Here is a 23,175-nt window from a genome sequence, read left to right on the forward strand (position 1 = left end):
CTGCATCACGAAAATCCACTAAGTCAGGGGGCCAGGCGCACTCGCTCATGACAACGTGTACAAATCCGGAATCAAAATTACTCAAATGTACGCAACCTGAAACAAGAAATATAGAAATGGTTTAACATAAAAACGGCAGCGTTTGAATTATTGCAAAGCGTATAAATCTTGATAACTGTTCCTTGCAACAATAAGGCCAACGCTTGATAAATAATTGATATTGGGAAATTTCTGCACCACTGAAAGCATGCAAAAGAGTATGGACACTTCCTAATAGCTATGTCATATTGCTAAAACATACCTAATACTAAATGCCACTCCAGACTTTTTACCCCGTTTTTAGTGATTTAATCTAAATCTTTTGACTCTAGTTAAGATGAACATAAATTCATGACTGGGATCAGCCCTGAAGCGTCGATGCAGACCAGCGATCACGGCACACTCATATATAAATCACAGTACGCCAGGCCCATTAAAGGCGTCACACCGAATCAGCCGGTCACCAAGCATTCACCACCATATGGCAAGGCGTAGGCTAGAAAAAGCTCAGTTGGTAGAGCGCGAGTCCCGGAAAGACTCCTGTCGTGGGTTCGAATCCCACCGCAGGCTAGATTTTTCTAGCCTACGCCTTGCCATATGGTGGTGAATGCTTGGTGACCGGCTGATTCGGTATGGCGCCTTCAATGGGCCTGGCGTACTGTGATTTCTTTTGACTCTACAACTTACTTTTAAATTTTTTAAAAATGACATCAAACGTAAATATTGTATGACTGTAAACGGCACTTTATAAAATCCTTAGAAGTTGTATTTTTTAGAGCTATAGTCTGCTCTGCTTTGTAAAATTTAACAAGCGAAACGATTTTAAGGAAGCGTGTGCAACACCATGCACTAAAAATCAGTAAGTGCGTCGTGATCTAAGCTATTGTTTCTCTGTAGTTTGTATGACGGGAAGTTGCCCAAGGTATTTTCCGTTCCCTTCGGATTACCTTTCGCTTTCCAACTTCGTTAATCGATGGTAAACAAAACGGCTCCTGAAACAATAGCTAACGATGCTATAGTATTAAGCTTTGTTGTTGACCTTTTTAGAATGCTCGATGTAACAGTAATACAAGAGAGTTTAAGCAATAATTAGTTATTTTAGGCATTCAACCCAAATGAATCAAATAAAACCGCATACAAAAAACTTTACTACCTCTTGCGTGGTAAAATTCATTTAAAAGTGTCTTAAGCGAAATCGTTCAGTTATTTGGATGAAATTAGCACATTTTTCTTGTTAACCTTTCTGTCTTCTCTTGAAACCCAATCTAAATAGAACCGAGAAATGACTAGCTGCAAAATATTTTGGCTTATTAAAATCTAACCCACTGCGTTTGCTGTACCATGCCACACAACTCCTACAGAAAATTTTGTTTTACGTTCTATGCGATACAACAGTGATTGACATGCTTTCTGAGTTATGGACCTCGCTGTGTACGCAACATCCCTTGCACGGAAAAAGAATCAGTTTATCTTTGTGATAAATTGTTTTAAAAAAAAACTAAATCTACTACACTTATTTTTCAAAGCGGGCATTTCAAATCAGTATGCTTCACCGCTCTATCTTACAGCTAATGCGTAACGCAAACCTAATTTTAAAAACCGCCTTTATGATTTATAAACCTTGTTATCGTTTTATTTTACAACACAGAACATTCGAACTTGCTCGTGAATATAAACATCGTCTGACGGCAACTACACTAAAACCCTACGTCACTGCTTCGTCGTTTACCTATTGCAACTCGTTACAGGTAATCAGCTGTCGGAAGCCTACAGTCGTTTCCCTATACCGTGGGCTACAATGTTCACATTACGGATACTACCTTTTACCTACTGCCCTGGAGTGAATATGTGAAGGTCACGGGATACAATGTCACAAAATCGTGCGGTAATTGGAAACATGAAAACGAACAAATTGCGTATCCAAAGCATTCAAACGCGAAGGAGGTCAGATTAGATAAAGTTATGGAGTCCATTAGTCTAAATCTAAAGAGTCTGAAAACGAAGCATTGTTTTAAACAACTTTTTCCTGGGCTAAAGAAACTGGCCATTTATTATTAATCCTGTATCTTTGCCCTTCTGCAGCCAATTATCAAGTTTAGAGGTAACAATTTGCAAAAAAATACAGACATGAGTTTTGCATATATGTAACAAACATAAAAAACACTACTGAATACGTAAAAATTTCGTCAGTTGTACTTTATTAATTCATGACAATTACTGCAATTCAATTTTCGTCTGTTGGTTATTGCAGACAAAAAAATCCCTAAAAGTAAAGCACTGCAAGTGCAAAAAGGTTTTAAAAACACGGCCTCATAGAATGACTGCTAGACCTGCTTAATCTGCTTAGACTATGAGAGTAATAGTATCCCAGCAAACAATCGTATTACTATAGCTTGCGCCAACCAACTTTAGTTAGTAACTGCAGTGTACGAAAAGTTGCACTGTATGAAAAGCGTTTGTTTTTGTTATGGTACCTTAACGGATGCAATCAGCAGACGCTTAGTGCGACAGCCGCAAGTCGTATCCGTTTATGCGTGAACAAGTCCAAGGCGGAATATGCCCCTGAGGGAATTTAATATTACCACAACAACCGAAGAAAAAAGCAACACTCGATGAATTGAAACACAATCGCATTTGATAAACCGCAAGCAACATGTGTTCATTTTGTCGGAGAGGAACTCCCACCCCATGTTTAAAGCCAACACAAAACCCCATTATAATCTGGTTAAATACAAACACCAATCACACCCATCTATACAAAGCATACAATTGATTGATCCATCTGTCCTGTTGGTAACCTAACCTTTAGAGCAGTATTTTTCAAAATGTGACACGTGTATGAATAGTGATAAGCCTTAGCTTTTCAATTGGTACGTGGATAAAATAATAGGCTGTATTCAATTCAAGCCAGCACATCAAGAAATGCTACACAACTAACCAAACTCATCTGGTTTTCAGTAAAACTGATGGTCATTCATTTGAAATTGCTAACCTTGTTTGTTTCAGAAATATACAAGCCCATTCGTATATTTTGATCTACCCATTCAAACAGAGTTTCGGTGGTAAGCGACAACCAAAAAGTCGTCATGGTATGCGATCAGTATAAGGTTAAGAACCACTGCAGTGAAGTGCGCCGTAAAAAAAAGTTTGTGTGTTACACAGTTTTTATTGTCAGATCCACTGTTATTTCGCAACTGAAACCCGTTATTATTATCTTTTGCTACGTCAGTCAGTTAAAATTACGACTCAAATGATTGGAAGTGTCAGACCACCAACATTGATGCAAATGACGATTACAATCAAGGGAAGTACTTTTGTCGTTGTCGAGCTTCTGCGAAATATAAATGAACTATATCTGCGGATTGGCAACCGCTTTGTGTGGTTATTAATCGAGGACAAAGCGGTTAGCAAACCAAGTCAGACGGCTTCTAACTGTAAAGGGCTCTACAGACATACTGCGTTTGCTTCAAGCGTTCGCGTCAGCCGTGCGGAACAGCATTTGGTACGTCCCGTCGCGCTTGGCGTCGTGCGGTGACCTTTGCACACAACTCGCGGTTGCCGTGGCACATGCTGTTCAAGCGTTCTGTATTTTGGCTGATCCTGGTCCACATGTTGTCTTTTTTAATTTGGTCCTTGTAATATTTGTTTTTGAAATTGTATAAGTATGGGGCATCCCGGATCATTTGAATTAAAACCCATCTTAATTGTTTTGCTAAAACCTTAAGACATACTTTTTAATGCAATGTGACAAATAAACGCAGTATTTTAGCCCAAGTTATCACAAAGTCCACTTAGTTCAATTTCGTTGACACAAAACATCAACGCGTCAAGCGGAAAAGTTAAAACATTTTTAACTCTGCCGCTTGACGCGCTGAACAGAGATTTTCGCTACGACGTCGTCGCCGTTGGCGTGTGTGTTAAGTGTACCGCGTGCCGTTTGACGCAAAAACGCGCCGCTTGACGCAAAACGCAGTATGTCTGTGGAGCCCTTAAAGGAAACACGTATGTAAGAATGGTAACAAAGACTAATGTCAATCACTGGAAAATAGAAGATGACCATTGTAGCTACCTCAAAAGTTTCTTCAACGCAATATTCCGCAAACCTAAAATTATTTTTCTCATCTATAAACCCTAAAAGCTTATCAGTTTAATCCCTTGGCGTTGGTTTACTCCTGAAAACCTTTGTCGTAAGCTATGTTGGGTCAAACTGATAGCATCCCCACATTGTTTTAGACGAAATGATTTCAAAATGTTACTTTTAACAGCAACTCTGCGCTAAATTTGTTAGTGACAACTGAGCTTAACGTAACAACGATATGTAGCTTCTTATAACAGCCAAACTATGTCTTCCTTCTCCAGCTTCTATTAGCATATCACGTCGTATAAACAATTAAAGTAAACCATGATATACTATATTGTATTCAAAATATAAATGATGTGAACAAGATTGTACGTAAAAAACAAAAACAAATAAAACAACAGTAACACCTATTGCACAGGATCCGATGAATCTCTAGTGTTGTCAATTTTATGTGGGTTTTGTATCGCCAAAACGGGGCACAGTCTCTTGGCGCCGTTTGCAAACGAACAAACAGTAGCCACATTGGTTGCTAACAGGTCAAGTGATCCAACGAGCTTCCAAGCACTACCTACTATACCCGTGGCCATCAGGCTTACGGCAATTCCAGCCGCAAAGGTTGATACTGTGCATGCAAACATACACACTGCAAGGCGTCGCACCATTGTTCGTATTTCATTCCCTTGCGTGCGTTCGCAGTGAGAAAAGAGATCCTTCCATCTCGTTGCACCGTTGCCAACAAGAGGGTACACGATTAGGGCCAAGAGTAGAGTCTTGAAGAGCAGATTTAAAACCAAAAACGTTGCACCTAAAACTGAGACATAGGTTTCATTGAGAGTGCTTTGCGGAACGCAGCCAGCATTAGTCAACACCATGCACTGACTGCAATGAAAGGCAATGACCAGGCCTGGTATAGCTGTGTATACGCCAACGATCAGCACCCCGCTTAAAACTCGCATGCATTTGCTGTTGCTGTTTTGTAGCAGTGGATCCATGTAAAATCGCCGCTGGCGGATCCAGAATAAAGTGTACACAGTGAGAGTGCTACCTAAGTAGGAAGATATAAGTATAATGTCGTGGGCTGTGCAGTCGTCCAACAACACGGCACCGTACGCCTGCAGAAGCATTGCTCCCGAATGGGTAAAGCACAGGACTACTGATATGAGGTATATGCGACACAGTGCGCTCACATGTGGACGTTTCCAGTTTCGGATTTCATAAATGAACGTCACTAAGAGGAGATAGAGAGCAACGCAGACAATCGCCACTGACACGGGCCGAGTATTGCGAATGCAGAGAATACTGGTTTGAATTTTAAGGCAAGTTTCGTATTCGATGTCTTCTTGTGAACAGTTGGTGCTTGTTATGTTCCTGTTGAGTCCCGGCCATGCCGGTAAACAGCCTTGCATGCCTTTTTAACAGCATTTACTTCAATGTATATAAACTGACACCTAAAAATACGGCAAGAAGTCTCACAATTATTCACAATTAAATACGCTCAATTGCATTCTATTCTTTTGAAAAATATTTAATATAGGTCTAAATCTTTGACTGCAATTCAGGAAAAAAACTTCTGTAAACCAACCTCAAGTAATATACACTAACGTGAAAAACGGAAGTGTTGAATTTCGCAGCAACCTCACAGCAAGCACTTGTTTGCATTTACCATCTTCTAATAAACAAATTTTAATCCCGTTTTAGATCTTATACACGTGGCGGTCAAATGTATATCACGAAGCATGTTGAGTCAGACCATTACTATTTATTTTGTAAACCATTACTCCCCGTAGTTCCCTAAACGGGCTTAAACACTATCGGACGTAATATCGGCAATCCCCTTGTTTGAATTGACTCTGATTAATAACCCGGGTTTTACCACAAGCGCTTGTGTTTACAAAAAATGAGTTAACTGGGCCACAGTAGAAATCCACCATACGCTTTTGCAAACTATTAACCGATTACATTAAAGCCTAAAGAGTCACTTTTGTTTGCGGTTGTATTATTGAAAAGTAGGTTTATGCATTTTTTTATAAACGTGAATTTATTTTGCAAAAAAATTGTAAGACTGTACCAACGGCCGTAACAATAATGCACTAAGATAGAGACAGCTATATTTTTGAAACCGAATGGTTAAACCGAGTACGGAAGCACTAATGTACTTTAAATACGTTTAGTGACTTAGCATGATGCAAAGCTCCCAACAAATTACAAGTTTATCGAGTAATTTGCAACGTCTTGATTCCAATGAAAACAACACTGACAATCTTTTCCAATAAACATGACCCAGACAAGTAGCTAAGCAATTCTTTTGACCAACGAAAACACGAACTTTGCGTTTAGATGTAAACCCTACCTTTAGACTCTTGAAGATTTTGCTTTTAGCTAAGATTTTTTGTCTTTAACTTAAATCTGCATTTACAGCTGGAAAAACTATAATCAACCCACTTTCATACTTTCCCGAACCACTGCAACCAATATCGTTCTGAAACTGACTTACATTAGTTTTGAAGTAAAAATTTCCAGATACTCAGAACCGGTAATTACCATCCACCACAGACGGATATTCCTGGACAAATTTAGCGCACTTATGTGGTTATATTCTCCTATTTTGTGCCAGTATTTCCATATTCACAAATCTGTGTTTATAACATTTTCTAACATTTTCTTGACTAAATGTCTACAGACTTGGTGTGATGCGAATCTGTAAACAAACCACATATTGTGGCGGATGCTGTACTTCCACAAGTGACCGATCCGAAATTCTAAAACCTTTAATAGAGAAAGAAGTTACGTAGTGTACTGTATACCACTCGTGAGCATGATCATTAACTATACTTGTTTACTGGTTACGTGCCGGAAGCAAAGCAAGTTTATACTCCTCTGCTAACAAACGAGTGTACTGACATGTCTCTGACTTGGCCTTTACTGATAAATGGCAAAAGTTGCTGTTTTTACTCCTTGATGTCATAGGTAAAATGCGACCAAACCCTGACGTTGACATGCAGAGTGTATATAGAGTGTGTTGTGTGTTGGGCTTGTGGTGTCGTCCGGTGATTCCCACAGTGAAAAATTTGGACAAAAATTGACACCCCGCTTTAAAGGTTTGTTGGGAGAAACAAACTCTCTCCAGAAAAAGCTTTTGTTGCCAAAGCATCTTTTACTTAAAAAAGTGTATTTCCAACGCTTACTAGCCAGTCCTTTTTAAATTAAGATAGGCGAATTAGGGCGTCAAAGCGATTGGAAAGTTTCCTGTCAATCATCTGTAAATACGTTGGCTAATTGGACTCATGTCCTACATGTTTGAGTTTTTCTAGTATAGTGGGAAGTTAAATTTACATGCAGTTATGCAACTGTTTGCATCTTGTCGGACAGTTAGTGCACCGTCTAAATATAGTTTAGACAAGGAAACAGTTTCAAAAGTGGCGAGTGCCAGCATTGGTCACTGCACGCTTGCAATACGTAATCAATAGAAACGAAATTTAAATGCATGAAATATAATTCCAGTTAACTGTTAGAATCACTTGACCTGCACGGAACTAGGTTGGGGATTTTTCAATCGCAGAAGCGTTGCTTCGCTTGCTACTGAAGAATATTGTTTGCGGTATGGCAAGATACTTATAAGGAAATGACGTTGTCCCTGTTACGACAGAAGCCGTTTGTTATATGTTCGGACCTCAATCTACGTATTGCTTTGTTCATTGTTCTTTGATACGCTTGGGTTTGTGTTTCACTTTCTCGTTCTTTCCCGAAGAAATGTTGTTGTTGCGTTAGATTTGCAAACGCTTTTTATTATGCTAAAAAATGTAACCTTGAAGGAAAAAAGTCAAACACAACATCAAACTTACCATATCAAGTAGTATAAAAGTACAAAAACGGGACATATACTAAGTGCATCGTTTTTCTGGTCCTTTCACTTACGTGTGGCAGTGTTTTATCTTTATTGTATGAACTTTGCCTTTTTGTGACCGCACTTCAGAACTTTTAAACTTGAGGCACAAACTTGTCCATTGGTTGGTATAAAGAAACGGGTTAAGCGCGCTGTTCAACGGGAACAGAAAGGCAAGAATGTAGTGTGTAGCGATTACGCTCACAGCGTCCTCGCTAATAGTCCTGATTATTCCAACCAGCGAAATAGGAACCCAACATGCAAAGTCCGTTAAAACGAGGAAAAATATTCGACGCTGCATTATTTGATTCTCAGTTTCACGCCTGTTGTTGTTAAACACCGATAACCCCTTCTGACAGCAACACAAGCCGTATTTGATACGCGTACAGTTGAAGTTGGAGCCAGAGGTCCTTTTGCACACGCAAATGTAAGCGACCGCCATGTACAAAAACGCTGATAAGTTAAAGCAGACTATTTGCAATAGAAAACCCACTGACGGGTCTTGGTTTGATGCTAGATAGTTCATGGTACAGAAATCCAATTCGTTGTAATATCCGTAAGTATGCAATTGTGTTTCATTGAACATTTGCATGTCGTTTAACAATGTCCTGACGCTCTTCCATGAACGCTTATCAGGAAACAGAGTGGTGCAGTTTATCGGGTCCAGTATTTCCTTTAATAAACTGGTCCACTTTTTGTATGTAGCCTTAAAACGCATCACCTGACATTCGTCTTCCACATACAGGCTGTTATGGAACGTGTCCTCGTGGCCAATTAGTGGAACACAGGCAAACGTTGTCCACAAACACCAAGTCAAAACAATACAAGTTACAACCAATTTTATGGAAATGGTGTTATAAGGTCGAATTACACTATAAAGTCTGCAAGTCGTTATAACTGTTAAAGTAGTGACCGACACCTGGCTTGAAACTATGCTAGCAACGCCAAGAACTGTGCACCATGGCCCCGTCTTCCATATTTGATAACTTAAGGTATTGGAATTGCCCAGTGTAGAGTAAAGTGCCATGTGCGTAAAGAGGTAAACGCCCATAAGTAAATCAGCTGTGGCCAGGTTCAACAGTAGAATGTAGTGAAGTTTGCGGACTTTCGGCATTGCCCTAAACCGTCTACAGAGGTAAACGAAACTGCTTATGATTGTTCCTGTGTTGCCAATCACCGCCATCACTGCCATTATCCAACCAACAGATAAGGCACTGGAATGCAGTCCTTTCGAAGGCATTTGATCCCTCGTTTTATTGCCAGCAAACGGGCATTCGTTGAGGGCGCTGGTGGCAATGCATTTATTCTGACTGACGAATTGGCCTAATACGCCTTGGAACCTAACTGATCCACAAAGACCGCTTTTGGCCGAGTTTGTGCAGATTTTCAGTTCTTGCGGAAAGTCGATGTCTGTAGTGTTGCACAAACTCACACATTGCTGCGTTGATTCACCTGGGCAAAAAACACTAAAGTGAGACATCTTCAAATATTGTGGGCACTGGTATGTATCATAACGTTAGTCTGTAACGGTACTGAAGTATAAAGCTTTCTATGCCAGTTTTAGCCTTGTTGAAAAAAGCAAGAAACCTGCTTATACCGCATGACAAATAGTTTAGCTGTGTAAAGTGGCATAGTAGTTCCATATTAATCAACTTACCGATACACACTCCAAGGCAAACAAGAAGAGCAAAAAACACCCAAACATACGCCGCTTCCGGCATCTTTGGTATTCAGTGACCAATTATTCTTCACCAAAACATATTTACTTCTATACCTATCACCATTGCTCTGCGATAAAGTTTAGCTTTACTAAGGCCTGCAGGAACTTGGAAAGCAGCATTTTCCTGCTGAAGGTCCGAATGAATGGCGTGTAAGTCTCTATTAGGCCTTGATCATCTATATCAGTCTTTATACTAAGCTAGGTTGCAGAACGGCGCTACTGTTGACTGGATCTTATTACACTATTGTTGGCGCTGAACGTTAACACGTTTTTCAGCTCTATGCACATTTCAGCTCTATTATATTTTTATATAGTTGATCACAGATGTGAAAACAATTTTAAGAAAGTATTAAACATACAAAAGAGTGACAAACACTTGCAAAGCTCGCACTTATAAATCCTGGCAAATAGAAAGTGCTCACAGTCCACAGCATAACTTTAAATACATTTTTGAACTACATTATACTAGATTCAGTAGTATTTTTGACCCTGTTCTTCTGAATCATTGTAACTCGTTGGTTGTTATCTTTAACTTTCTATTTGTATTGCGCTGGTATAGTGCACGTACCATAGTCCGTCTGTAACCATATATGCCGCGCTTAACAAAGATTTCCTAGTATAACGTAAGGGAAATAGTGGTTAGGCGTGCATCACAATACATACATGACAAGTGGGTTGAAACCAAAACCATCAGTCAATTGATTTCAATCCAGCTGTGTCACAATGGTTTCGGTTGCTGTCAAGTAGGTACTGAGTTCGAATGCAACTGAAACCTGACTTCAAGGAACCTATTGTCTGCGGAGTTTAAGTCATGCTTTGTTGTTTTCACCATACGGTAATCATATGTGATAATACAACTTTATGTTAAACGAAACTTTTATGCTGGTTCAAGTAGGTCACGGCACCTTTACGTTAACGTTCATCGTAAACCTTGTTTAGGCCCTTTAGTTACAGATCAACTCGAATTTATTATACAATACGTTCTTACTGCACTACGAATGGTTGCAAACAATGTCGTTCATCGACGCTGGTCAAGTTAAGACTCACTGAGCTACTAACTGTTACTGTATTAGCAGATTGTATTGTCTTTCAAACTAGTCATTTCCTTCGTCGTGCTTTAACTATAACTCATGTATTGTGCAGGCAAGTGTCACATAGTTCTTGTGGTCTAAAGCCTGAAATATCAGTTCATTTTTTTCTAAGAATTATATTGCCAATGCCGAAATCAAAAACAAAGCTGCACCAGCTCATAGGGTTAGGAACTTCCGACATGCATTACACCTACACGTAATGTGTTTTAGGGTAGACATTGCTTCTAACGATGAAAAATCCCATGCGTTATTTCTGTGTATTTATAGATTGTAGGTGAACGGTGTGACAGGTATTTTTCGGTTTTTGTTGCGGTTTAGCCTAAGGCCGAAAATTTACGAACCTAGTAAAGTTTTGTTTAGAGTATAATTAACAAGCAATCAACTAGGAGAAATTTCCACTGCAAAAATATACTACCTCAAATGAAAGTTGTTTTTAGTGCTGGACATGTATAAATGTAGAAACGAAAAAACAACAAAAACCTTTGGAGAAAATTCCCAGCTGTTTTATTTGGAGTCGATTATGTGCAAAATTGTTTTACATGTCATGTTCATTTCAATTTATTTCAAAAACTATAAATAGACAGCGACGGTGACACAAACAAAATATACACCCATTTTTTTACCAGATTTTGGTTCAACGTTTCCATTTGGAACGGTTACGAAATTGATTTTTTTTTCTTTTTTCTTACCTTTTTCTTTTGCTACTGCTACTGAGTAAGAACCCCCATGTGCTTTGTCCTGTCTGTGTATGCGTCAAGCTCCACAGAACATTCGGACTGGGCTGTAGCGTCGTCTAGAGGCCAAATGGCATATCATTACAACGACAATAACATCCCAAAACACGAATTAAAATTTATTAAACTTTGGGATTTAGAAGTTGTTTTAAGAAGTTTTCTTGCTGGCGATTGTAGGTCTGATATCAAAGGCAGAATTTGGTTAAGAAAGTTTATTATTTTCTCCTGAGAATGCACTTCATCACAAAGTTGTTTACAACATTCAATAAAGGAAAGTTGTTGTTTCAAAATATTTAGCGGATTTTTTCAATATAAATTTAAAAGTTGCGAAGTGCCTCTTGTCACATTGTTTGAAACCATTGATATTTCCTTTTGTGTCAAATCGTACCTTTTTCACTTCTGGTGTTATTGTCCATCTTGTAAGCAGTTTACTTGACGAAACATTTCCGTTTGGCTCCCCTGTGGCCCTTTGCACACGCCTCTTGATAACAGGACTTGCTGGAGTGCAAATATGGGATTGAAATGTTGCTTTTAAATTGCCTGACGCACACGATTACTTCCGATTTTTGCTCAAAAGTTACGAGCATTCGTTTGCAATTATGGTCCTACCAAAGTAATTCGAAAGTGAAATGACACTTTTTCGTTGGGTTTGGCGCATCGTAAACTTTAATTTAAAAAAAAGTTTGTGCACGAAAAATAAAGTGCATCTTGCTTGTTCACGGCATTTTAATCTATTGAAATCCAATGTGTTTTTCAATTTTAATTCACACTGGTTTAGTGTTTTAAATTTATTAACACATTTAGTCTTTCCTCCTTTAGAATTTAAGAGATATATATTTCGCCTTTACAGTATCATCTTTATCTATAAACAAGCACAAAGATATCATATTGGTGAAACAGTACACATACTGTAAAAAATGCATAATTAATATTGAAAACAAACATTTAAATCTGCCGCACCTTCATTCAGGTTTGGAAACTGGTTTAGTGGTGTCAGTTCCAAGTCCTCACATCCAAAACTGTACATGACTTCACGTTTCCAGCAGCAGGTATTAATTTACAACAATGCCGTAAAGCATCATCAGATTACACCAAGGTCATTGACCTCTGAGTCCAAGGTTCACTGAACCGTTCTCACATTGTGATATTTAGCATGTGCCGGCAAAAACAAAAACAAAATGATGAAATTATAATTCTGCTTCCAAGCACTTCGACTGTCGCCCCGAAATCCCCAAGTACTCTTGTGACGTCAAGCTACGTCACACCGGTTTGAATGTACTTGATAGTAGTGGTGGTGGGAGAGCACGTGCACCCATAGTGAAAAGAAACGCAGCCCGGCTAGTTTGAAGAATCGCACTTAACGCTGGTGAAAGTTCAACCGCAGAAATTTATTGGTAACTTGTGGTGGGTGTTTGTGTGATGATTTCACCATAGGAGTGGTCTGAAAATTGTTGGGGTTTTTGACTGACTAAACAAGTTGTTGTAAGGCAAATGTTAAAAACCTCTACTTCAGCACAATCGGGTGCGTAATTTATGAAAATGGAAAAGATGAATTTAAAATTTTCCCTCTGTTTTTCCAGGGTTGATAACACGTTGGAATGTTACGACGCAAAAGTTATAAAATTCAACCATGTAGAAGACACTGCACATATTATGAGATACAGAACCAAGCAATGCTTTCAATTTCCAATAACTCTCTGACAAGATGTATTCTAACCTGATGCATATTAAATTACTGTGTTAATATTGTGGCTAAAAATTCACTTCGTTTCCAACTGAAGACATGGGACCGCTAAAGCCAATGTAGTTTGTTTTACAAACAACAAATTTAAATGCTATAGCATAAACATCATGTGTAACTTGATCATTTTTTGCATCAAATCTTACTGATTCCGCATTAGGAGTCGTGCTGGCTATAACAAGGTGTGGTATGCAAAGGTGATATCGCTTAAAGATAATTTAGACAAGACTGAGTTAAAATTAACCTAGGAATCACCGCACAAACTCGAAACGGGGCCATCGGCAGGTTAGGAATGTCAGACATCCGTGTAGCCATTATGTTTTTCCGCCCAGGGCTTTCAAGGATCTGTTTATCGTCAACAAATGCGTGCGTTTTTGCCTCAGAGACTGGCACTGCAACGTGTCGGCGTCATCATTTCGTCACTGACGGTTTGGCTGACGAAAAGGGTCATGCCGTTTTGGGCGTTTAGGGTTGCATGTTGATGACCCTAATGACGTGTGTAAGACAGGTTTGTACACCATTTCTAAGCTTTGTTTAAGAAATGATAAACAGATCCAACATTTGTGAAACAAGGATAGTTGTTTTTGAACAATGAGGTGTATAGTTTCAAAACAATTTGAAAAACACCGACTTTAAATGCTCAAATTCAAAATAAATTTTTACAACTCACTTGTATTATGCCAATGATCAACCCACCTATGCATCAGGGGTGGTGACAACCTGACATTTTGTTGTATAATAATAGGTATTGAAGTCATGATTTTCTTTTAAAACTAAATTCAGTTTTACTTTTTTTATTTCATCTGAGAAAGAAAAACTGTTTCACCAAGAAACTTGCAATCATTTTTATGTTTCGTGCGTAGGCCTACATTCTCTTTTACTTTGTATTTGACGGCCAGAAAAATGCAAGATCTGGATGAAACTTATGTTCAATTATTTGCCGAAAGATGCGATGTTTACGAAATTTTCTAAATATAAATCGGAGGCATTACGCTCTTTGTTTTGCCGAAACTGATAGATTTCTCGTTAAAATGAGATAACACTTTCTGAAAGATGCTTTCGAATAATAATTTCTAGGCTTTGTTTGTCACAATTTAAATTCCAAACTTCCATTTTTCACATTTTATTTATGTCGTTTTTCTTCATTTCTATTTTTAATAATTTTGTTTGTTTACAGATCGTTTAAATATAAATAACTACATACGGTTGTTTCTAGGTTTGTCAAAAATGCGACTTGCAAAACTGAATAACTGTAAAAACGTGTGTGGGAGTAACATTTTTAACACAATCTACCAATAAATAAAATAACTTGGTATTTCCGTGGGCGAATTTGGGGTTTTGAATAGTTTTCGTGGGTGTACAATCCGATGTCTTGCTTAAAGCAAATGGATTTCAGACACGCTATTGAAAAGTCACGCACCTGCTTTTCTAACCCTCTGCCCCCGCAAAAGATCAATTGAAATGTCACGAACCATGACACGAAATTGCAAAAGCTAGGAAACCAGTGTGCACTATAACTTTGCACTTACTTTAATCTTTCAACGACCTAAGCCACCCATGTAGCGGTGACCCACTAATTTTCCAATTCTTTCTCTACAAACACTAGCACTTTACATTTACGTTTTCGATGAAAGTTGTATTACAATAGATCTTTTAGGACTAGTTCAAGTGCTTTGATGACACAAAACTTTAGCGTGAATTTATGCACTAAAACATACGCGCATTTTCAAAAATGTAACGTTTTGCACATTTTGGTGCTGAAGTGTTAACATATAAAAGTTTTAGACAAAACATGCATACAATATGAAATAACCTATGTTAGAAACAAAACTAACTACTTGATAGCTGTTGCACATCTGAAAAGGTGGTGATTTGGAACAAGGTACACAATAAACAGTTCTATATATTCCCAAATGTTGGCGTGTATCTTTTTGTTTAGAATGGTAGAACAAGAACTGAATAAACCGTTTGAGAGTTAAAATTCAGCCCTTAAAATATACGCGCGATTTTGTTGAGATTGCATCAACTCTGCCCAAGTATTTTGGGATATATCCGCCTGTTATTTCGCGGCCTGACACGGGTGGGGACAGACATGTGGGCGAGTATTTTTACGCCCTTTTAGGAACCACGCAAATTTGTATTAAAATAACCTTTGCTCGTATCTATTGGTTACTTTCTCCAAGGCAAGTAAAACTTTTTTTGTTAAGGGCGGTAGATGTTATATCATGTTTACTATAGGCTATGCGACCAAACGACGCAAAAACAAAAACTGTGCTACTTATCAATTGTAATTTAATCAAAGTACATGACGAAAATATCATTTACGTTCTTTTAACTTAAGTTAGGTGTGTAAGGGTGTATACTACTTGTAACACTTTTAAAAACAAACGGTTTAACTGATATATCATATCTCTGATCTAATGGGCCTCGATGCTCTCTCTAACGACGTAATAAATTTTAATAACCCAGAATGTTAAACAAGTTCACACTGCAAAAGTAATTGTTGATGACATCAACGAGTGAATCACAGCTTCAGACTTTAGTTACGCCTTTTCCAAGACTCGAGCGTGTACGAGATAAACACTTGAATAAAACACTTAACAACAAAAGGCGTGAAGTGCCTCAAGAGGTCAAATGATGTAAAGTACTTTCATGTGTAATTTGGAAACCATTAAATGATTTCCTTAAAACTGAATTTCTTTTCAAACAAAAAACATATATTTTTAAGCTTAAAATTTGACGAACATAATACTTCCCAGGTACACAGTGCACGGTTCTAAATATTCTCGAAAAAAGAAACATGTCAGTATTTGAATGTTTTTTTTTATCTGACGATAGAAACTGTCGAAACGTGATCTTTTACACTCAAATACTTTATGTTTTTTTGCTCATAATACTTCTTTGTTTCTAACATGGTTTCCTAAAGTATCACTACAATCAGATTCCGAGTGTGCAACAAATAACTTTTGTACAGTTTGGCTGTGTGCAGTAATTTTTAGGATTTTAAATAATCCCATTTCAAAAAAATTGATTCTTGTCATATGAGTGACTTGTTAGAATAACGGGATAAACCTAAATGGAAGACATAACAAAAATTAATTTTGCATTAGTCAAATGTGATTACACAACTTTTCCAACCGCCAGATTATAAAGTTCGACAGATTGAAGACAATTCGAAGAAATACAATTTACCGATCAACAGCATTCAAAAAAACATCTATAAATTAAACGATGACCAATAGCAAAGCACAAGAATTCTTGCAGAAAAATACCCTTCAGTGGACTGGGCAGAAAAGCGCAAGTGCTTTCCTTCATCCACACAACGAGGCGTCCGAATTGTAGTTCTCACGTGGTTTGCTGTTATTGCGGGTCACATGGCGGTCGAAGTGAAATGAAAGTTCAGAAGTTTTGCAACAGCCAACCTGCCAGGAGCAACTCTTGGCCAATTGAGTTGAATCGATTTGTCGAATTTCTCCCCTCAGGCGCCGGACGCCTACTGAGATTACAGTACAAAGTAGCCGGCCGAGTGGTTTCAAATTTTACGCCCTTAGGCCTTACGCAGAAACAGGAGGACCAACTACGTCACAACCAAGCGTCTCGAAGTGCGAACGAGCTGTATATAAATCGAAGCGCTTGTCTAGAAGGCAACTCAGTCTTGAGACAGCATTGAAACACTTAGAGGTACAGTGAGAAAGGATTTGTCAAGAAGATATATTTTGAAATTCATCTACAAGTTTCTGAGAAATATGGAAAGATTTGTGCTTGCGTTGTTTATAATTTTTGCCCTGTGTTCAGTTGGCCTTGCTACGACAGTCGGTAAGTAAAATACTGTACACCTGTCTTGCATGTACTCAATGGAGGAAGGCCTTCACGTGTAAATTAAACAGCAAAAGCCTAAAAAGATTTGTTAAAGATTTTTTTTGAACTTTTGTGACTGATACTTACCAAGAAGATTTTGTATTTCAGATGAACAATTGAAGTTGCTTTAAGTGAACTAATTGTACATGCTCTATCTTCATCTTTATATTTTTTAAAGGTACTACCGCCAGATCCCCTTTCTGTTGGCACGAGCAGTTTTTTAACAGAGCGTGGGTACCAAGGTGTCATGGACTCTTTGGAATTTACTACTATCCGGAACAATGCAACTACCAAGGCCAATGTTGGTGCGTCGACCGCAGGGGGAGGTCCCTCTCGGTGGTTTACCATCATCAAGGCACCGTTGATTGCTTCCGAACTCTAAGTAAGAAGAATTACAATTACACTTTTTACTAATCTTTTTGTTTACATTTTACGCCTTGTGTACATAAACAGCATTGATCTATATGGTGCAAATCTAATGCCACTGTGTAAACTAGTTTAGTTATTAAAAAAGCCAACCATTTTTGTCTAGTTTCGGCCATGCTTTGGAATCTGAAAAAGGGCAATTCTAAAATGTGACATGATTTGAGTATAAATGCAACACCTTTGTTTAAATTAAACACGCCCTGTTATTTTCAGCTTGTGAACCGACCAAAGTATACGCTGTGTGCGGTGGGTGCGAGTCAACCTGCGACGAAAGAGGAACTTTGAAAATTTGTACAGCGAATTGCCGCGTCGGTTGTCAGTGTCCCCATGGAACATACGTCGAGGGCGACAGATGCGTAACGGAAAGTGAATGCCCTCAACAAACACCAGGTAAACATTTAGTTATTTGCAATGCATTTATAGTTATAAAGCCAGCAACGTTGTAGCTTTCAAAACTTTAAGCAAGCAAGTTGGCTGATTTCTTATTGACATGTAATCTTGTGTAGAAATCTTACCTCATTTCCCCTACAAACATCACCATAAGCTCCAAAAACTACACTTCTTTAACTCTGCTTTCTTTAACCCTAACACAGTTTAAAATGTTGAATGTTGAAACCTAGGCCGCATACATTGCTTGTCAGAGAAATCACCTGCCTTTCGCATCTTTTCATGTTAAAAGAGCCGAAATTCATTTTAACGTCGAAAAATGCACATCCAAAATTTTAAAATAAACAAACACACTCGTTTTTTATAGAATGCGATGCTTCACTGAACGAAATCTACCGCACCTGTGCTTCTGCCTGTGAATCAACTTGTACTGAACCCGACAAGCCGTGTACCCTACAGTGCACTCAGAGATGCACATGTCCACCTGATTTTGTCCGCAACGACCAAAATGTTTGCGTACCTAAAGCCTCTTGTCCAGGTATTGTCCATAGATCCAAACGTCTTTACAAGCAAAGTTTGTGGTTGGTTGTTTGTTTGGTAATTTATGACTTCAACATCACTTTTTCATGTTAAACAGGCGCTTGCAACGCAACTTTAAACGAGCAGTACAACAGTTGTGCCTCGGCATGTGAACCGACTTGTGGCCAAAGCAACAGTGCGTGCACACTACAATGCACGCAAAGATGTACTTGCCCAGCTGGACATGCCCGTGACGAACATAATGTGTGCGTACCAGTTGACGCATGCCCAGGTAAAACTTTAGTATATCCCAGTAGAGCTAACGTGTGAGTTAGCGGCAGGAAGCGCACACTGTTTCGACCTGTAAGATCTAATCAGTGCAGCTGGTGAAAAGGCATGGTGCCTAAGGGGTCAAAAACGTAACAGTGTGCACTGTTTGCAGCTTACTAATCAATTGATGGCTTTTATATTACGTTTACAGAAACTAAGAAACAAACGCATTAACTATGTATTGTTTGTGCATCTTACAGGCGCTTGCAATGCTACTTTGAATGAAGTCTACCGTAGTTGTGCGTCTGCCTGTGAGCCGACTTGCACCAATCTTGATCAGGTCTGCAGTCTTCAATGCACTCAGCGATGCAGCTGCCCCCCAGGACACGCACGTGACGAGAACAACGTGTGCATACCACGAGAGACCTGCACAGGTAAGCTTCCTGAACTATTTAGATGCAGTATTTCCATTACTACCAGACACGAAAATAGTTGAGGTTGATATTTGTTTTAAAGTTTTGATGCGAAAAAGTAGTTGTTATACTTCGATTCCCCCAAACAAATGCATGGACAACTGCACTAATGTTTCAGAAGTTTTGACACCTACTGACACTTTGTAAATTTTCTCACAGTCGCTTGCGATGCTTCACTCAACGAATCGTTCAACGAATGCGCTCCAATCTGTGATGCGTCTTGCGACAAACCGCGCAGAGCATGCAACAAAGTGAAATCGTGCACTCGGCGTTGTGCTTGCGATAGAGGTTACGTGAGGAATGGAGAGAACAAATGTGTTGCATTAGATCAATGTCCAGCACAAAATCCAACAACTATCGAAGGTTTGTTACTATTAACTAGGTCTATATTGACGCTTTAAATTGTTTTGTTTTTTTGTTGATTGGGGCTGAAGGCATGCTTTAATGTTATTGCTCTATTTGTAGGACTTAAGAAATGCGAAGGAGGTGTCTGCTATTGTTTAAGCGGAAGCACCGGATCAGAACTTCCGGGCACCAAAAGACCAAGGGATGAATTTGATCTTGATTGCGATTTCTTGGGAGGTAATATACATATCACGTTATTTATGTACATGAACATGTGAAATTTGGCATATTTCTCACATGTCACACAACACCTAAAGCAGCATTTACAAAAGAGTCATATTTTATTACAGATTGTCCGGCCGAAATGCGGTTTTCAACTTGTGCTACTGCTTGCCCACCCACCTGCGGGGAACCGATGCCAAAATGTGTGAGAAGATGTGTGCTAGACTGCCAGTGTCCTCCGGGAATGTTCAGAGCTTCCAAAAGCAACATGACTTGTATAGTGTTGTCAGAATGCCCAGGTCGGTTGACTTTTATAAAGGGTTTGTTATGAAAGACACAATGCCCATGTTCATTCAGAATAGCATCTTCCATGAACGTAAAGAGGTTTATAGTTAGTTAAGTTGATAAATTGCAGCACAATAAACTCATATTAATGCTGTCTCACGAATAGCTTAGTAACGTTTGTTTCCATCTTTCAGAACCCCACACTTGTCAGTATGTGTACCACACCACACCACAAGGATCCCCAATGCCTTCCTGTGAAATGGACGGAACATGGTCTGCCACCCAATGTCACGACAACGGAACCTGTTGGTGCGTGGATGAGGCCGGCGTAATGATCCCCAACACCATGAGCGATACGCCGCTTGTCAGTACTGACATGCCAACCTGTTTAGAAGCGAGAGGTGCGTAGGATCATTTTTTCTAGTTCTACTGTTCAATAATATTACAGACTTTTCTTCTTTTGATGTTATACCGATGCTATATGCATTTAGATTCTCTACCAAGAGCATTAGCTAAATTGCAACACTTGGTGAAAGCCTACTTTTACCTATGTCCAATACAACAAACTGTAAAAAACTAAGTAAAGCTGCTACTTGGAATAGAACAATCTGCAAATTGAAGCCTCGAAAAATCTTGAAGATGGTTAAAACTAGAGTTTTTCTACATCTGTGTTATATTATACAGCCTGTGACTCCAGTTTGGGAAAAGAATTTAACCTATGTGCGTCACCTTGCGACGGAACATGTGCCAGACCTGACAGACCTTGCGCTACGCAGTTCTCATGCTCAGCCAGATGCTCCTGCAAACCAGGACACGTATTAGTTGCCGATGGCTCACGATGCGTTCCTGTGGACCAATGTCCGGATAGATCTCCTCGTGGTAAGTTACAAAGCTAACGTGCATTAGTGTTGAGGTTTTGTATCATCTCAAAAAGAGGATCAAACTTGGGCCATTTAGCAGAAAAGAATCTATCCTATACAAAGGTGCTATTTCAGTAGCTATAAAGGATGAGTTAACCTCGGGTAATGAGGACACTCAGTTTTAGAAGATTTTTTCAACTAATATAGGCCACGTGGGGAGGTCAACAAGTTGTATTACAAACGTTAATGATATTTTATCTGACAAGTTGTGCAGAGAGATAAACGTTGTATGTTGACGCAGTTTGCAACGGTGAAAAGAACGAGGTGTTTTCGACCTGCGCGCCAAATTGTGATGCGACCTGTGAGACACCAAGAATCCCTTGCTCTATGACCCGAATCTGCAAAAGGAGATGTGCATGTCCGAATGGCTATCTGAGAGATGAAAATGATGTATGTGTCCCCTCAGACCAATGTCCACCTCCTGCGCCGCGATCATGTAAGTTTAAGGGTATTTTTGAACTATGATCTTTAGTCCAAACTATACGATGTTTCTTTGAATTTGCCAAAATTGTGACAAAAATGTCAAAGCCAGTATTTGCCTGTTAAACAGCACAACGTTCCTACAGTTTCTTTGTCATCGGCAGCTGGAATAAAACCGCAAATATTTGCGTAATTATTGTTGTCAAAATATTAAAAACCGTGCATTGTGTACAAAATACAAAATACTTACAAAATGTGTGTTTACATTTTATTTTGGTTGATTTTTTTATTTTGTGAAACACTTTTGGAACAAAACTTAAAACAATGATTTTTTTGATCACAGTAACCGCCTGTCAACAAGACGTCATAAAGAATTCGGACCCCCTGTTGATGGATGCCTTTATACCTGAATGTGACAATGTTACGGGTCTGTACAAACCCCGACAATGTTATGGATTTCTTAACGTCTGCTGGTGCGTTAATGTGAATGATGGAAAGACACTCGCAGGAAGCAATGGTGGCCCGAGTTGGGAGTACAAGATCGATTGTGAAGCCTACGAAGGTAAGAGCAATCACTTTTCAGTTTAGAACGTAGCCTTGTCTTCTTTACGTCAAATTTTTTGTGTATTATGCTGCTAAACACGAAGTTGTTTAAGTTGATGTACGCGTTGTATTAGACCTATTGCAACCAAATAAGCCAGACTAAAGTGTGAACTATTATGCATTCAAACAACAAAAGCAAGTCTGAGTCCTGACTGCATCAAGCAGAAATATTAATGAATAAACTGTTGCTGCCAGGCATAATCTATCAACAAATATTTAGCTATTCCAGCAGGTTTTTTATTATACTATGCCGAAGCTTCGATGTCCTATACGAGACACCTTCATCAGGGTAATCACATAAATTGAAAACACAAAATTGTTATAGAGCAACAATGGCGGTAAAAAACACACACTAAACGTAGTTGTAAAAAACGCAGTGCGCCCCAATGGTCGAGTGATAACAATTTATGTCATTACCCTGATGAAGGTGTCTTGTATGGGACATCGAAACATCGACATATTATAAAAAAAAATGCGGGAAAAGCTAAAAAAAATTGTTGAAACAAATATTGATGTTTCACAGCAAAACTCCAATCATCATTCAGTAACAATTAACATTAAAGCGTATGTTAAGGATGATTTTCGGGGGTTAAATTTGTTTCTTATTTTCAGAGCCACAGTCATCGGGTGACGGCCCCCCAGCCCCACCACTTCCATCGTCAAATGGGGATCTTGCCCCACCCCCAATCGCAACGTAATCAAACAATTAGGTTGCAAGCTAACATCGGTGCAATACATGTTTCAGTGAGCTGTTGTTATATCTTATATCGTCTTTTCTTTCTTATGTGTTTGTTTGATTTTACCAAAAATGCTTACAGAACGACCACATTCTTGCGAATTTGTGTGTGAAATGTTTTATGCTATGATCTATCCCTTGCAATAAACTGTACAAAAAATACCGCTTAGAATTTAATTTTAGTATCCCAAACATTCCAACCGAAATATTCCATATTTTCTATCACAATGCGTTGAAGAAGTTTACCCCGCTATAGCGAGACAACTCTGCACATGACACCTATGCAATAGGCGTAAATATTACTGCATTTTCAGTTAACATCATCCAGCTCAGCCTTTTAATCCAACTATCAATATTTCAAGTTTTTTATCTGGCGCATTTTTGACAATGTGTTTGTGACATCCTAGTGATTGGGATTCCTG

General features: G+C 38.9%; 1 protein-coding gene across 1 annotated transcript; it reads left to right on the plus strand.

Annotated features, from left to right (window-relative positions):
• Nucleotides 1-16,892: 16,892 nt before the first annotated feature.
• Nucleotides 16,893-22,915, plus strand: LOC145235067 (zonadhesin-like). The gene is made up of 14 exons (XM_080099559.1): nucleotides 16,893-17,105; nucleotides 17,326-17,529; nucleotides 17,787-17,963; nucleotides 18,328-18,498; nucleotides 18,598-18,771; nucleotides 19,010-19,183; nucleotides 19,382-19,585; nucleotides 19,688-19,804; nucleotides 19,918-20,088; nucleotides 20,269-20,475; nucleotides 20,759-20,953; nucleotides 21,236-21,430; nucleotides 21,758-21,976; nucleotides 22,630-22,915. The coding sequence occupies exons 1-14, from the start codon at nucleotides 17,036-17,038 to the stop codon at nucleotides 22,713-22,715; spliced, it is 2,364 nt and encodes a 787-aa protein (XP_079955685.1). The 5' UTR covers nucleotides 16,893-17,035; the 3' UTR covers nucleotides 22,716-22,915.
• The last annotated feature ends 260 nt before the right edge of the window (nucleotides 22,916-23,175 follow it).

This window comes from Phallusia mammillata, chromosome 1 (genome assembly GCF_965637545.1).
Source record: "Phallusia mammillata chromosome 1, kaPhaMamm4.hap1.1, whole genome shotgun sequence".
Taxonomy (NCBI): Eukaryota; Metazoa; Chordata; class Ascidiacea; order Phlebobranchia; family Ascidiidae; genus Phallusia; species Phallusia mammillata.

Coding starts and splice junctions, on each gene's coding strand:
- LOC145235067 (XM_080099559.1), top strand. CDS start 17,036: ATGGAAAGATTTGTGCTTGCGTTGTTTATAATTTTTGCCCTGTGTTCA. Junction 17,106..17,325: donor TGGCCTTGCTACGACAGTCG/GTAAGTAAAATA, acceptor TATTTTTTAAAG/GTACTACCGCCAGATCCCCT. Junction 19,586..19,687: donor AAATCCAACAACTATCGAAG/GTTTGTTACTAT, acceptor CTCTATTTGTAG/GACTTAAGAAATGCGAAGGA.